General features: G+C 45.2%; 1 protein-coding gene across 1 annotated transcript in view; it reads left to right on the top strand.

The window, feature by feature from the left end:
• The first annotated feature begins 14614 nt into the window (after positions 1 to 14614).
• The window catches only part of PCLO (piccolo presynaptic cytomatrix protein), a 74045-nt gene continuing 73796 nt past the window's right edge, over positions 14615 to 14863 (top strand). The window contains exon 1 of the mRNA XM_029284046.1: positions 14615 to 14829. Within this exon, the coding sequence (XP_029139879.1) occupies positions 14615 to 14829 (215 nt within the window). The remainder of the gene's footprint in view (positions 14830 to 14863) is intronic.

The raw sequence follows: 14863 nt of genomic DNA, 5'->3' as shown, positions 1-14863 counted from the left end.
GTGTTATTTGAGGCTTCAAAAGTGTTGGGGAATGGAATCCAGTGACAAATTATTGGTGACCATGAAAATGGGTTTCTCAGTTTTTAGCTGACTTGTTCATAACTATATATACTTGTTTCTCTCTCTCTCTCTCTCTCTCTCTCTCTCTCTCTCTCTCTCTCTCTCTCTCTCTCTCTCTCTCTCTCTCTCTCTCTCTCTTGAAAGAGAGAGAAAGAGAGAGACAGAAAAAGGAAAGCAATTTGCCAGTGGATGAATAGAAGTGCAACCACACAGATTCATTTATGATGAATAAAAAAACAAATAGCTACAGTATTTAATAGTAATTCAGTATCATAACCATTATGAATCCACAGCCATTATTTAGTCACATTTACATACCTATATTACGCCTTCCAGATCTAAGCTGGAAAAATCTAGGCAGCTGGATGGATCTGAACATCTCTCTTTGTCAAATAACAGACACAACGTCATGAATTATCCTAGTCCTCTCTCTTTATGCATATGTGGTGAAAACCAGTATTTCTGTGTTTCTGATCTTCAGTAATCTTCAGATCTTTCTCTTTCTATAATATAGGAAGCAGTGTTTGATGCCCCATTAATCACTGTTTAAATTGAAATGCCTCTCTAGGTTATCATTTCAGATAATCAAAGGAGACATGCAACTATTCTTAGGAGCATATTGGGAAGAAAAAGTGAAAACATTGCTCATAAGATAAATTATGCATTATGTGAGTAATTTTACTGAACATCATTCTCCTCCATTTTAGGAAGAGAGACCAAGGATAATGTAACCCCTTCACATGGGTGACCTAAGAAGGAAAGTGATGATTGGTGAGACGCTGTTCAGGGCAGGAACTGGGCAGGGGGGAGAATGATGGGATCGTCCCTTTCCTTCCAGCTGCTTGGAAACATCTGCTGGGCTTTTATGGAAAGAGATGCTGGGCTGCAGGGCACAATTCTTCCGTCCGGATTCGTGGAAATGTCCATCCACGCGTGCGTTTCATCATGTGCACTCGGTCCATTGCATTAGGGCTCCTCTAGAGAATGAGTGTAGCTGCAACTAGGTGGAGAAACTATTGTCTGAAGCAGGAGATGAAATGGCTCATATCTATCTTCCTTCATGCGATGCTGACTAAATCATTGCTCCAGGTATCTGATTAAGTATATACCAACTTGGCTTTTATCTGATAGGGAGCATTTCTTGATGAGGTAATATGGAAAACCTGCGTTACTTTGCATTTTATTCAGCAGAAAGGACGAATATTTAAATCTCACCTTGGATGACGTCTCTGATCCAGTTGCAGCAAGCTTTAAATATTCCCAGGGGATTGCTTACCTGCGAATAACCACATCTTCCTATTCTTCTGCCCTACAGCTAAAGTCTCAGCACTCAGGGCTGGTCCTAGCCTGAATCAAAGTGGAGCAGTCAGTTTAGATTTGCATTTGAAGCTATTTTTAGAGCTATGCAAAATATTCAAAAGAGCATGTTGTGAACTGTTGAGACTTTATAAATAAGGCTCAGCAGGGCTGGTGCTTGGCTGTTCCAGGTTCAGCCCGCAGGTCCGCGGGCAGCCCCTGGCAATCGCAGCAGCACTGTGGGCTCTCCAGAGACAACCTGGAAGAAGCCCTTGCACTGCTGGTGGAAAGGGAATTTGGTCAGGCAAGGAACACAACGAAAGATGTGTAGTGTCAACAACTACATCAGACCTGTAAACTGAATGAGTAGATGCCAAATGATGAAACTGACAAATGGAGGAAAGCAATCCGTCATCACATCGCATTGCACTTGTGTTGAAAGGGTTGGCCAGTGACCGTTGCCTGGGGGGGGACACCAGTTAGGGCTTCTTTCATGTCCCCTGCAGGACCTGGAGCATTGGAGGAGAGCTCGCCCTGCCCCATGGCAGCCCTCGGGTCTCAGACGCGGGCTTGCTGCTTGTCAACCCAGTGTCCCAACCATGGAGCAGGCCCACATGCTCCTTGTGAGATAGCAATAGACTCTTAGGCTCCCAGGGTGCCACCACCCAACACCGGGTGAGCCTCCTCCTCCTCATCGGTGTGCATTGCAACCAGATTATAGGGCATGTTACCTCACTAAATCAGTTGCATTTTCAAAGGGATGGAGAGACAATCGGTCCTTCTGTACTTAAACAAACCTCAGTCCAAGCCAATGGATTTGTAGTCCTCAGCTCTCTCTCAGATTCTGAAACATGCTCTGCATATTTTGATCTTGATCTAATGTTTGATACTTGGTAGCCTGATTCTAATAAAAACCAATATATAGAAATTTAGCACTTCTTTTAATACTGAGTGGAAATCAGTTTGACTGAAGAAGTATTTCCCTGTCGGTACTACGGCTTTCACTTTCATGTAGAAAGTCGGTTTAGTTGAAAGAGAAAAATCCTGTTTCTTTAACAAAGGCTGTACGTGTCTTGTTCTTAATCCTTCGAATATAAATTGTAGACAAAGCATTTGATATTTGCATTCATTAACATTTGTGACCTTAAATATTTGTGTCTGTTCTCTTTTGTATTCCTTTTCCCACAGTCTCTCAAACTGTCCGCCTATCCTTGAGTGGGCAGGAAAAAAGATCTCGAGATAAATTTTGCTGTCCACGTGGTGATCCATCGATCCTGCCTTTGCGATGTCTGCCAGTGGCGTTGCTGAGATCTGAGCCAGATGCTGTGAGCCAACCGGCCGGTTTCTCCTCTGCCTCTGCTGCCCTCTCTCTTTCAGCACGTCCACAACCGGGGGGGGGGGGGGGAGAAAAGTCCAAGGCTCTGCCACAGAAATAGGGCAGGATGTTGTTGTGCTGGGACTTCTCCCCCCCCCCTTCCCCGGCTGTCTTCTTCTCCCAGGTCCCTTCGAGCAGCCCCTCCAAGTGAGACGAACGAAAGTAACGTGTGGAAAAACAGTAGGGCGGGAATAATCCCACAGAGGAGGGAAGCAGATCCTGACGTGATTAGGTAACTAAGCAATTTCTGTAAATTTAGTTGAATGAAATAATATGTCCTGAGTTAAAAAAAATATATTTTTATACATAAAAACAGTGTTCCACGTCTCTGTTGATCCATCCGTTATAGGAGGGAATGTTTAATATTAATATTCAATTGAATATTAATCTTTAAAATCGCCTGAATCACTTGTATGTATTTGAGCCCAAATTTTCTAGCTTTTTTTACACATCCATATCCCATTTCCAGCATAAGTGTTAAGTAAGTTCATACATTCTAGATAATTTTCTCATGTTATATATACCAATGATAAAATATTTTATAAAAATTCCCTTTAAGACTGTAAGATAATGTAAATTTCCCTCCTTTTAACAACATATTTTCCCATTGTTCCATCTGTATAATATAACCAAAGTTTTTAGCTTACTTTACCATTCTTTGACCTATTCTTCTTTTGTTTCAAATTTCAGTGAAAATTTATACATTTTAGCAATTCATTGTCTGTATATAATTCCATTTTGAATTTTGTCTTACGCTGTTCAATGCCATTAGTTCTTTATCTACTTTAAGGCTTTCTGATGGCTGCAAGAAAACCATTAACAACTATGTTCCATGTCATCAGATGTCTTAATTCTATTTTATATTCCCTTTGAAAAAATTCTAGCACTTGACAATATGTTAATCATTTACCTTTGCCTGCTGTATCTTCACTATAAAATGCTTCCTGTGCTGAGAACCGTAAAGGTGTTTTCGAGCACAGCCTGGGTTGGTGGCTATTCCATAATCTCCATATGTCACGACCAACAGGGTGATTTTCAAAGCCTGCGTTAACTTTGAGTGACGCAGGTGCTTATGGCGCTGAAATCTAAGATCATGTTCTTCTAGCTCTAAAAGTATTTCGCTGTATTTCTCAACAACCCCTATTCTTTTATCCAAACCAAAAATACCATTTCAGGTCAGGTAGGCCCGATCCTCCCCTCCCCTTCCCGTTTTGTGACCCCTTGCATTTAACTTGTGGGGTTTTCCCTCGCTGTGCCATCCTAGGGGTATCTCTTGGGCATTGTTCCAAAAGGGCACAAGGCCCAGCTTTGAATCTGGAGAGCCGCCTGCTGCTGGCACACCTGACCCTAACCCTTCCCCCCCCCGGAGGATGAAGCCTGCTGCATCGCTCTCCTGCTGAAAGGACCGGCGCACGTTTACCTCCCCCCTACGTGGCAGACGGCCACTTAGGCGCTTTCTGAGCAAGTCTATTTATAAAACTGCACTTAATTGTGCATTAAAAAAAAAAAAAGCAAAACCCACTTCGGCCTTTAACTAAGTGACCTTCTGAGCCGTGGCACTGGGGCAGAGGGCACCAGTGCAGAGAGCATTGCCTTCCTCTTTTCCTTAAAATATCAAGTGGGTTAAGGATTATTATTCTAGGATTAATAGCAAAGCCAGAGGCTAAACCCTGATAAAAAATGGCATGCCAGCTAGTTTTGTTTAAAAAGATCTCAGCAGTATATTTCTGTAGATTTAGGAAAACACTTCATTTCTTGAGGTTTTCCTGCTGCCACAGGCTGAAAAATTAATTCTTCAATGGAAAAGAAAGTGCAAAGAAAAAAAAAACTTGGGCATCTTGAACAGAAATTCTGAGATGTCCCAACTTAGACTGAAGGATGGCTTAGGAGGAAGGTTCCTGTAATACAAAAGAAGGCAAATAATTCCTGCGTCAGAAATCTTTATCAAAATAAAGATTTTAAAAATTACTAGGATCTTAGGACCCAAGCTATGTATTTACAAGTGTAATATTTGTTTTACTTTTTAATGAAGCATCCCATTACCTTTTGTGGAATTAATACATGCCAGCAGCACAACTGTCAGATTGTGCACTTCTCCCATTTTTGCTACAAATTCCTGACACAAAATCTGTACACAAAATCCATGTATTGTGAAAGATTTAACAAAATAAGAATATTAGAATTGAAAGCAAATGTAAAATTGCAAGTGTGTTAGCATTTTTCATCCCCAAGTTCATTGCGGACCAAGACCGGAAATGATGGGTGTTAGAGGAGTTATTCTTTTCCTAGCAGCTTCAAAATTCACTTGGAGTTGTCAACTTTTCCCTACTCTGATACAAAACACCTTACAGCTCTAGGGGTGGCGGGTGTTCCAGAACGAACCCTTTACGAGAGAGTTTTAAAGGCCCTCGGAGGCACAGGAAGGGGAGCCAGAAAAACGGGTGCTTTTGCGAATGCTTCAGATCAGAATCCATTCCTGGACTCCAAGCGTATCTTCTTCCGTGTTGTCGCTCACTGGATTTCTGAGTCGCTGCCAGAGCTCCACTCCAGAGAGCAGAGGAGGCGGGAGAGGAGTGGGGCAGCTGCCTTCCGCTAACATAGAAGCGGCTGCCGGAGCTGCAGGTCAGGGGAAGGAAGCAGGGGGGATGGTTCCCAGCTCGGGCAAGGGGCTGCCCTAAAGCGGCTCATGGCGACATAAAATTCAACAGCTGCAGACCTATTCGTGACAGTTTTCAACTCTCTTCCAGAACTAAGAGAAGCCCCTCCTGAGCTGGGTGGGGCATCTCATCGTTTAGATCTTGGCTGCAAAGACCCCTCTCCCTTCGTTCTCTCTGTGAATAAACCTGAGCTTCACCCCACAACAGTGAAACCGATTTTCTAAGATGAAATAGAGAAAAGCAGAAGACTCTGAGCTGCTGTTCTCACAATTATAGCTGCTTCGCTGAAACTCTGAACAGATGATCTAAGTAGAAACGGTGGGGATATTGAGGCAAAGGGGGAGGGAGGAATCAGGTGCAGCTCCTGAAATAGCTCAGCGATGATGAATATTCTGCCTGAATAAAATGAAGTTCTGGAAGAGAACAGATGTTGCTTCTGTGATCATCAGCCACAGCTCAGAGAACCGTCTCCTCTGCCCCCAGGGCTCCATAGACGCCGGCCTCATCCCCTGTGAAAGGAATGCAGGGCTATCTGCCCCAACGGTGCCACCCTTTGAAGAGCAGCCTTTGGATCATAAACATGCACAAAGTAATTCTGAAGATCTAAAGTAAAATAATATAATCATGTTCTGCCCTGTCTGATCCATCAAGTTCTAATTCAGCGTTCTGTATCTTACCTGTAACACCCAGTGAGTGTCTGTTGAAAGCTGCTAAGACTATTCCCTGCCGTTTACTGCTACTATCTTGTTCTCAGAAGCACAGTCGTTTTATACAATTAAATCAACTTATTCCATAAACCTTGGTGTATAGTTACCTTCTATAACTTCTATAGCATAGTGTCAAGTACTCCCAAAGGAATGAATGAAGAGGGGGCAAGCCCTTCCTGCTGAGTGGAATTATCACATTGCCTTTATCAGGACTCAATTTTTCATCACTGCCAGTGTGCATTGGCACCCATTTAAAATATCTGCCCTCTTTTTCTAAAAGCCCATCAACTTTTGAATGAATTAGTTGTGATTATTTAAAGATGCTCTGTGGTTCAAATTGTGCTTCCGTTCTGAGTTATTGAAATAGCCAATATTTCCTATAAGGCCAATATATGGGTCTCGGGCCAGATACTAAAAAGCGGCAAAGAGGTTTAATGTTTCCAATTTGAAATTAAGCACCATATTAACTGCAGTGGGTAAAAATTCAAAAGAATTCCACGGGATCCCCTTTCTTATGTTAAAAACACCCCCTTCCCCCCCCCCCATGCTGACACATTACATTAAATCTCCTTCTGTATCGGCTACCCATAGAGAGAACTAAAAATAGATCATAGCATTTTAGAGCCTCCATAACGTCTCAAGATCTGCTGCGCTTGCAAGAGTGAAGCAAAGAAGAGTCAGTCAGAGTTGTTCCCCGTATGGCATATTTCAAATGAACTTGTTCAGTTTTATGACTAAAAAGGGTTCTGTTTCCAAGTAAGGGGCTCTGGAGGGGAGGGGAATGACAACCACCACTGCAGTGGCCCCTGGCAGAGCCTGGGTCGGAGGAGGAGGAGGAGGAGCTGGGGCCAGTGGAGGGAGATGGTGCTGCCTCTCTGGCCCAGGAGGAATGACCAGAGGAGGAGGAGGAGGAGGAGGCAGTCCCGGGTCTCTCGGAGGACCTCGGAAGAGTTGCCAGGGAGGAAAGGGCAGGCAGGAACGCAGAGGAGGGACGGAGGATCTCCGGAGACCAGCAATGGCCTCCCCCACCCAACCCTTGAGCACGGAGAATGGAGAGGAGGCAGAGCAGGGCAACCTGGCTACTCGGGAGGAGGGTCCCCCACCCTTCTTCACAAGGCTCACCTGGGGAATAAGATTTAAAGAGACACTTTTGTCGGGAACAAGCCTTGCGTTTTTCTAGCCACACTTGCTGTTGCCAACATCTTGCTGCCTTGCCTTTGCCCTTTGGCCATGGCCTTGCCTTGCTGTGCCGTGCCATGCCGGACTTTATAGTGACACACTTCTGCTCTGAGTTGTGCTGCAGTCCCAGTGAACCCTCCGTATGACGAGGACGCTCAGTGACACTAAGCCTCCTGAACTGGGCTGCTCCCCTTGGCTTCTAGTCGCCAGGAACTATTGCAGGCCTGTGTGCGTGTTTAGAGCTTTGGCTCCTGGACTTCCAGTTAGCGATGGGACTTTTTGGGGGGGAAGTTGGAGCAATGAAAGGGAGTTAACCCTTCACTTCGGCTGTGTCGCTTCTGTGTGTAGCCCGGGTCATAACAACCACAGGTGATGTTTTCCCTTCGTCTTCTTTGGTCAAAGGCATGAAACTGTTCTTAGCAGAGCAAATGCTGAAGATTTAGTACCACTACATATAAACCTCGGTTCTGACATTGTTTCAGATTGTTTCCCCTTCTTGACAATAAATTCTGGCATGAAAAAGGATTAAAAATGATCAACCTTTCCGATTCTCCCCTGCAAAAATCAAAACATTAACAAATAAAAACCAATATAGCAGACATGTCAAACTCACAATGTCACGTGATGTCGCGCAACGTATCGGAGCTTTTTCGCCATTGCCGGCAATGGGATGGGCGCGGCTCCGGTATGATGAAACCGGCCTGTGGGCCGGCAATTTGACACCCCTGCAATATAGTGAAGTTAAATGGGAAATGTTATTTGTGTTTGCATATCTAAAATCAGCAGAAGAGACAAATGCATTTACCCTCTTGCACACAAACACAGGAAAAGGAATCAAAAATAAAAGCAGCGTGGAGTTGGTACTATTTAATATTTGAGAATAACCCTTATGCTTTATCTGACAAACTACAGTCCTTGCTGGCTTTTCAGCATCATCAGTAATGCTTTTTCTTGCCTATTACTGCAGGCGAGGAAAGGGCTCTGGTGAAAGCTGGTCAATGCGGTTCTGCCCAAATCAGCAAGCGGGAGGATATTTCTGTGTGGCCCTGAGACAGGCACATGTACTGATGCTTCCAGCTGTTTAAGTGACAATAGGGCCTCCTCCACTGCTTTGCTCCTTTTGTCCTCAGGAGGGGCACGTTCCTCACTTGGGGCTTTGTGTGGATCCCTTGGTTTCTGGGCTGGATTCAGCAAAGGCCGCTGTTCCAGCCTTGACATGGGAGGCAGATTAAAGGCTGCTACTGCCAGACAAAACGCTGAGGGCTGATTTATGCCTTTAGGACCAAATAGGATCTTAAGTGGACTGATTTATGGCTACTCGGTTTACTCTCTGCTGGAATAAACGTATCCTTTTACATTACATTTACATTTTTTTGTTCAATATTTTTAAGCTTTTTATATAAAATAAAATTTTCAAATAATAATAATACCTACATTGTAGAATAGAAGGGCAGCATGGTAGCATATGTTGTCATGGTAGCATATGTTGTATAGGTGTGAAAAATGATTTAACTGGAGAAGATCAGGTTATTGGCTCCTTTACAAGTACTTTTGCTTAATAAACAGAACTGAAGAAAGTACATAGAATGCAGCAATCTTGTTAAAAGGATCGGATAAAGAAAAAGGCCTAATTAAGTGGAAGGAGCCTTCTCACCATCCTAACTATCCTTAAATGTTACATTGCAATTCACAGCGACTAGTGAGTATATCTCAGTGATAAAATATAAAATGTTTCACCATTGATTCCTTTAAAATGAAGAAAAACAGATTGAATTTATGTCATCGTAATTTCAATACACTTTTGTCTAGCTAATAGTCCGCATGAATAAGCTTATTTGGGTTCAGATGTCCTCCATATTATGTATATATTCAATTTATATAGCCATTCAGCTCTAGCAAATGACTCTGGGTGGCAAACAATCATAAAACAATTAAAAACAGAATATAGTACAGAATTACTATATTCAATCACTATAGTCATGTGGCAGCTGAGAAAAAAAAAGTCATCAGAGTAGTCAATAGATTAGCCAGCAAAGTGGGTTCTTCAGCCCCCCCAGGGTCCCTGCCCCAAAAGGGCCCATAAGGCACGTCTCCCAAGCCTCATGAAAGGCCAGCCAGAGTCAGGGCCACCCTCTCCTTTGAAGGGTGGACGTTCCAGGCAGTCTCCTAGTCTCTGCCAGCCGACCTTCCTTGGGTAATGGCACCCCTACTATGCTTAATCTGCTGGACCAAACTGGACAGGCAGAAGCCGCTGGGAGTCGACCCGGTCCGTCCGGTGACCCGGTCCCGAGTCATGAAGGGCTTTAAAAATGGCAACTCTGAATTGCACCCGGAGACACACAGGCAACAGATACAGCTCACAAAGCAGGAAAAGGCCACTTTTTCTGGGGGGGGGGGATGGCCTCAATTTCATGGAAGCTGCCACAGGGAGAGCCTTCCAGAATGAAGTTAAAACAGAGTTTTTTTCAGAGGTTTTCCTCTGTTTATGATATTAATTCATTTTATTTATATAGTTTTAAATTTTAATAGCTATTTATAAACAGAAGAAGGCAAATGAAAAGGAAGAAAAACTAAAAGAGGTACAAAAGCATTATAAGAAAAGAGTAAGCAACATTTCAAAATAACATTATGTATGTGCTGTATATTGTATCAATTAAGATCTTCTGAACAATATGAAATCCATTCAATATGCAATGATTAATAATGATAAAAGTATAATATGAACAATAAATCAAAATGAGAAATTATTAAAATGCCTTCCTAATCTAAAACTAAGAATACTACCCTTTGAGCAAATGAAAGAAAACCTTACTGTAGATATGAAAGTCTTAGCTAAACTTTTTTTGTGTGCCTGCGAGTCAGTGTTGACTCCTATTGACTGTCTGGATTGGGCTACCTGAAGTTTTCTTGGCAAGGCTTTCCAGAAATGAATTGCCCTTGCCTCCTTCCTAGGGCTGGCAGAGAGCGACTGGCCCAACGTCACCCAGTTGACTTTGTGCCTCAGGTGGGACCACCTCACACATAACTGGCTCTCTTACCTGGCTTATTGTTAGGTAAAATTGCCCTTGTGTTCAAAAGATAAGGAAGGTCCCTCAACCACCTCAAGATGTGCCTTGGATAACCTCTGACCATTGTCCGGCCTGTGGCTCATCCCCCCCATCCCAAGGTTATTCTTTTTGGAGGAGGAGAAACCACTATGGATGCCCCTGAATTGTACAGTAGAAGTAAAACATTCAACCAAGTTCCAGCTACAGATGCTTCCAGATGTTTTTTCCCCCAAGGACGGGGGCTACTAAAAGGGTCCCATTAAGCTTATCAGAGAAAGCCCAAGAGGAGACTGTACTGTTTCAAAGAACACCCACTTCACACACATCACTAACTAGCATCCATATAAAAAGGGGAACAAAAGGGACTCAATAGCCATTTTATCCAAAGAACTTCACCCTTTAAAAAAAAAGGATTTAGCCTGAGAAAAATTTGGCCTTGTGGAAAAACACTAAGTAAATGCCCAGCAGGTCACTATAGGGATGATATTCTACTTCTAAGGTGACCAATTCACTAACTGTCCTTTACAGAGAAGTTAGTATGCATGTCAAGGTCATCTCAGGGGTTTTCTAATGTTAGGGTAGCAATGAGCTTAACTGCTGCTTCTGTGCTCTTAATTTTGTTTTTTAGGGCAAGCAAGCAAAGTGGAAAACCTTAGCAATTAATTCATAAAGGCTTTCTATATACCGCAGAATTCTGATTTTCCAGACTTTCCGATCACAGAGTCCAACACCCTTGAAGTTTCCCTTGTGGAAAAACCCCCAAGGAAGGATATTCTCCCTACTTTGTTTTGAAGGATGCTACAAACTTTCAAAGGGATCAAAAGAAGACTTTAGTTCAGCCTTCTCCCTGTTGTGTGTCACGTGTTTGTGTGTGTGTGTGTGTGTGTGCGCGTGCGTGTGAAGGTTTCCTGCCTTGAAACATATGCTTTGATTTTGGTTCTGGGTTTAGGTCTTTCTCCCTCTCCAAGTTATTTTAAGGCTCACCAGATGACCTGATCTAGATGACATCCAGCCTTGGGAATGTATTCTTTAAAGAGAGTTTAAAATGCATCTTCATGCCACTTTTAGCAAAATGTGAGGGTGAGACATTATGTGAAATAGGAAGACATTAAAATTTCATGTTAATGTATTATATTGCATAAATCAATGTTTATCGCATTGAGTAAATCAGTGCAGAGGTATCCATGTTGAGATGGCAGCCACAACTGCAAGATCAAACCCCAGAATAAAAAATTGGTCATGTTATCACAGAACACACTTAACAAGATAAATTGTTGCCTTATTTTCCAACTAGGCAAATCTGGGGCAGTTGAATCCAAACTGCACCGGGACAATTGTCATCGAACTAACTCTAAACTTGGCAAATTTGGGGAGAGCCACGGCACAAAGATGGGACCATGGAGGAGTAGCAGAGGTGAGGTGCCCCCTACGGCTGAACTTTGGGGCAGCCACAGGTCACGCACCCACCCACCCCAAGCCCTGGCCGGCTGCCTGGTTACCTGCCTGCCCTTCGGAGAAGCTGGGGCTGACATGTTGCTTGCCACCCAGGGCCTAAACAGAAGGGGAAAGGATTCTGCACTCCCCGGAAGAGCAGCTCTTGTCCGGCTTAGCCCGGCCATCTGCTGCTCCATCACCTAGTGAGGAGGAGCATCACCGGGTTGAGCAGACTGACTGTAAATAGAGCCACTGACTGTCGCACTTCCTTTGTGGTGAAATGCCTGAGGTGCAAGGAGCCCAAAGGAAAAGCAACACGGTGCCATTCTTCCTCTTTCGCACACAGAGAAACATTTGTGTAAATTCATGGTTTATTTATATTTATTACAAATTTTTCATAGACTAAAAGAGTAATCAAATAAAGAGTAAGAAACATTCATATAAATTCATGTACACATTGTATTTACATCTAACCAGAAGTCAGTTCCAGGTAGCCTTCAGTGCTGAGCAAAATACTTTGAGCAGTAAGTCAAAGGGCAGCATCGTTTTTAACTCATCATATGTGACTTTTTATCTAGATTTCTGATTTTCAAAATAACACACTTGTGAAGCCCCTCATTAACTCGGGTGCTATACTGTATCCTGTAGCAAATGTAACAAGTCCAAAAGGGTCACTCTTCAGAATTCAGGCCACTTGGTTTGAAACTCATTCTGGAAGGCTGCATGCAAGTGAATCAGAATAATATTATGTGGTTTTTGCACCATGTGAAAATTCCTGCTCATCCCAAAGGAAATATTTTTTCTAAGGCTGTCGCAGACAACATATGCAAAAAAATGAAATGACATGCATTGATTTATATAAACTAGCAGAATTTCCATTCTGCTGGGTTTCTTTTATTTCTTCCAAAACAGCCAGATGTGCAAAATCAACACTTATGAAATGCATTTTAAATGCAACTACTCATATTGAACCAAAGGGATTAAAAGGCAAGAACAGACAACTATGCCAGTTGAGCAGAAGGCTGATGGTGCCGGAAGGTTCCCCAATGAGAACTCTCTGAAATTGGGCTCAAAGGGCTCAAAGGGCATGGTTGTTTCTGTGGTCAGCCCAGCTGACTTGACCTCTGCACTTTCAAAGCACCTTCAAGTCACCTGATTGCAAAACCTCTCCTTGATGCCAGGATCCATGAAACATTTGCCTCCACATTTTACTGAAAATGGTTCCTGTGCTTTTTTTTCCTCCTAGGTTGCTGCTCCAGAACTTAACTCCTAGCTGCTTCTGGTATTGCCTTTTGCTGCTGGATTCTTTTGATCCTCCATAGGTGTTCTGATTTCATGCTCTGTGCCTAGTTCTGCTGGCTGGATTCAAGAGATGCTCCTGAACTGAGGGGGGAAAACATGCACGCTGTCCTCTGTTATAAAATACTGAGCAGGGACTGCTCTGCTTTCAGCCGAGCAGGGAGACCAGGCAGACATGGAAAATCTGGGTGGGTGGGTGGGGTGGAAGAGCCGAGTGACAGTGAGTCAGTAGAAAAGGCAAGCGGGGATGTAGGGGGGGGGAGGTGGAGGAGTTTACTGTAAAATGCCTATGAATCAGCCATGCGAAGGGGCTGTGAAAAAAGCCAATTCAATTTTAGGCTACCTTGAACACAATTCCCAAAGCACAGAGAGTGATCACTCCATTCCATTGTGCATTAGTCACGCCTCGAATACTGTGCCTGGTTCTGGGTGCCACATTTTAAAGAAGGTCCAGAAAAACTGGACTTCCGGGAGCAGAAATCACTTCCTGCAAAGAAAGACTGAAAAATTGAGAGGGGGGGGGGGGAGATGAGGTTGACAGGATAACATTCCTCCAACACCTGAAAGGCAGGTGCAGCAAAAATTAAGACAACACGATTAAGTGAGCATCACAATACACACATTACCACTTAAGTACTTGAGGGCGATGTCACAACATAGATACAAAAGGTTGCATTTCACCACTTTATGCAGAGGCCAAGGTAGACCCTGGAAAGTTCTCACCCGTTCCAGAGTGCAGAAGCCAGAAAAACTGTTTGAGCCACAGGAAGACAGAGTCTAGTGGAGCTCTGGGTGGGCAACAGGGCAACCAGGGGCACCGAGCGGGGGGGGGCAGGGGCGCTTCAGTTTCCGGCTCTAAAACCCCTTGGTTCCGTTTTTCCATTTATTTTCAGCTTCCATTACACGCATTTCATGAAGTTGTCATTAGCTAGTGTGTGTCTTCTATGTATCTTTAAAATCATTTGCGGGCCTTTTAGCATTTATTCGTCTTGAATCATAAGCAATATCGCTCCACCTTCTAACTTTCCTCTGGACGCCCCCCGGGCCGGTGCCAGCGGAAGACCCTTCCTCGCCCGTCCCCTGAACGAGCCGCCTTTCCTCTCTCGCCACGAGGCCACGGACGGCCCACACGAGCCACGGGCGTCCCTCGAACCTGACCGCCCCCCCGCAGACGCCGCCTCCAGCCCGTCTCTCGGACGAGGCCCCCGGGCCGGAAAGCGGGGCGAGGGGGTCGCGCGGCTCCCTCTCCCCAGGCGGGGCCGGCAGGAGGCGCCGCGCGGGGCTGCGCGGGCCGACATAAAGGCGGGAACAGCGGAGCAGCCCCCCCCCCCACTTCTGGTGCAAGCGCATGCGCTCTGCGGCCGCAGCGGGGGAACTCTGGGACGTTTCTCCTCCTCCTCCTCCTCCTCCTCGCCCTCTTTCTCCGCCAGCGCCGCAGCCGCAGCCACGGGAGGCGCCCGGCCGGCCGGCCATGGAGAGCCCCCCTCGCTGAGGACTGAGCGCCCGGCCGGAAAGGGCCCCGCCGCCCCTGCCCGCCCGCGGCGGCCCCGCTCTCCCACCATGGGCAACGAAGCCAGCCTGGAGGGCGGCGAGAGCCTGGCCGGACTGCCCGAAGGTGTGGCCGGGGCTGCTGCGGGAGACCCGGCGGGCCTGGCGGAGGACCTGAGCCGCCTGAGCCCGGAGGAGCGGAGGCAGATCGCCGCCGTCATGTCAAGGGCGCAGCGGGGGCTGCCCGCAGGAAAGACCGCCGGCCCGGAGGCGCCTCCCTTGACAAGGCACGCCCGGGGGGGGGGAAGGGGGGAGGAGGAG

This window comes from Protobothrops mucrosquamatus, unplaced genomic scaffold (assembly GCF_001527695.2).
Source record: "Protobothrops mucrosquamatus isolate PMUCROS unplaced genomic scaffold, P.Mucros_1.0 scaffold343, whole genome shotgun sequence".
Lineage (NCBI taxonomy): Eukaryota > Metazoa > Chordata > Lepidosauria > Squamata > Viperidae > Protobothrops > Protobothrops mucrosquamatus.
This window is presented reverse-complemented; position numbering and strand designations above follow the sequence as displayed.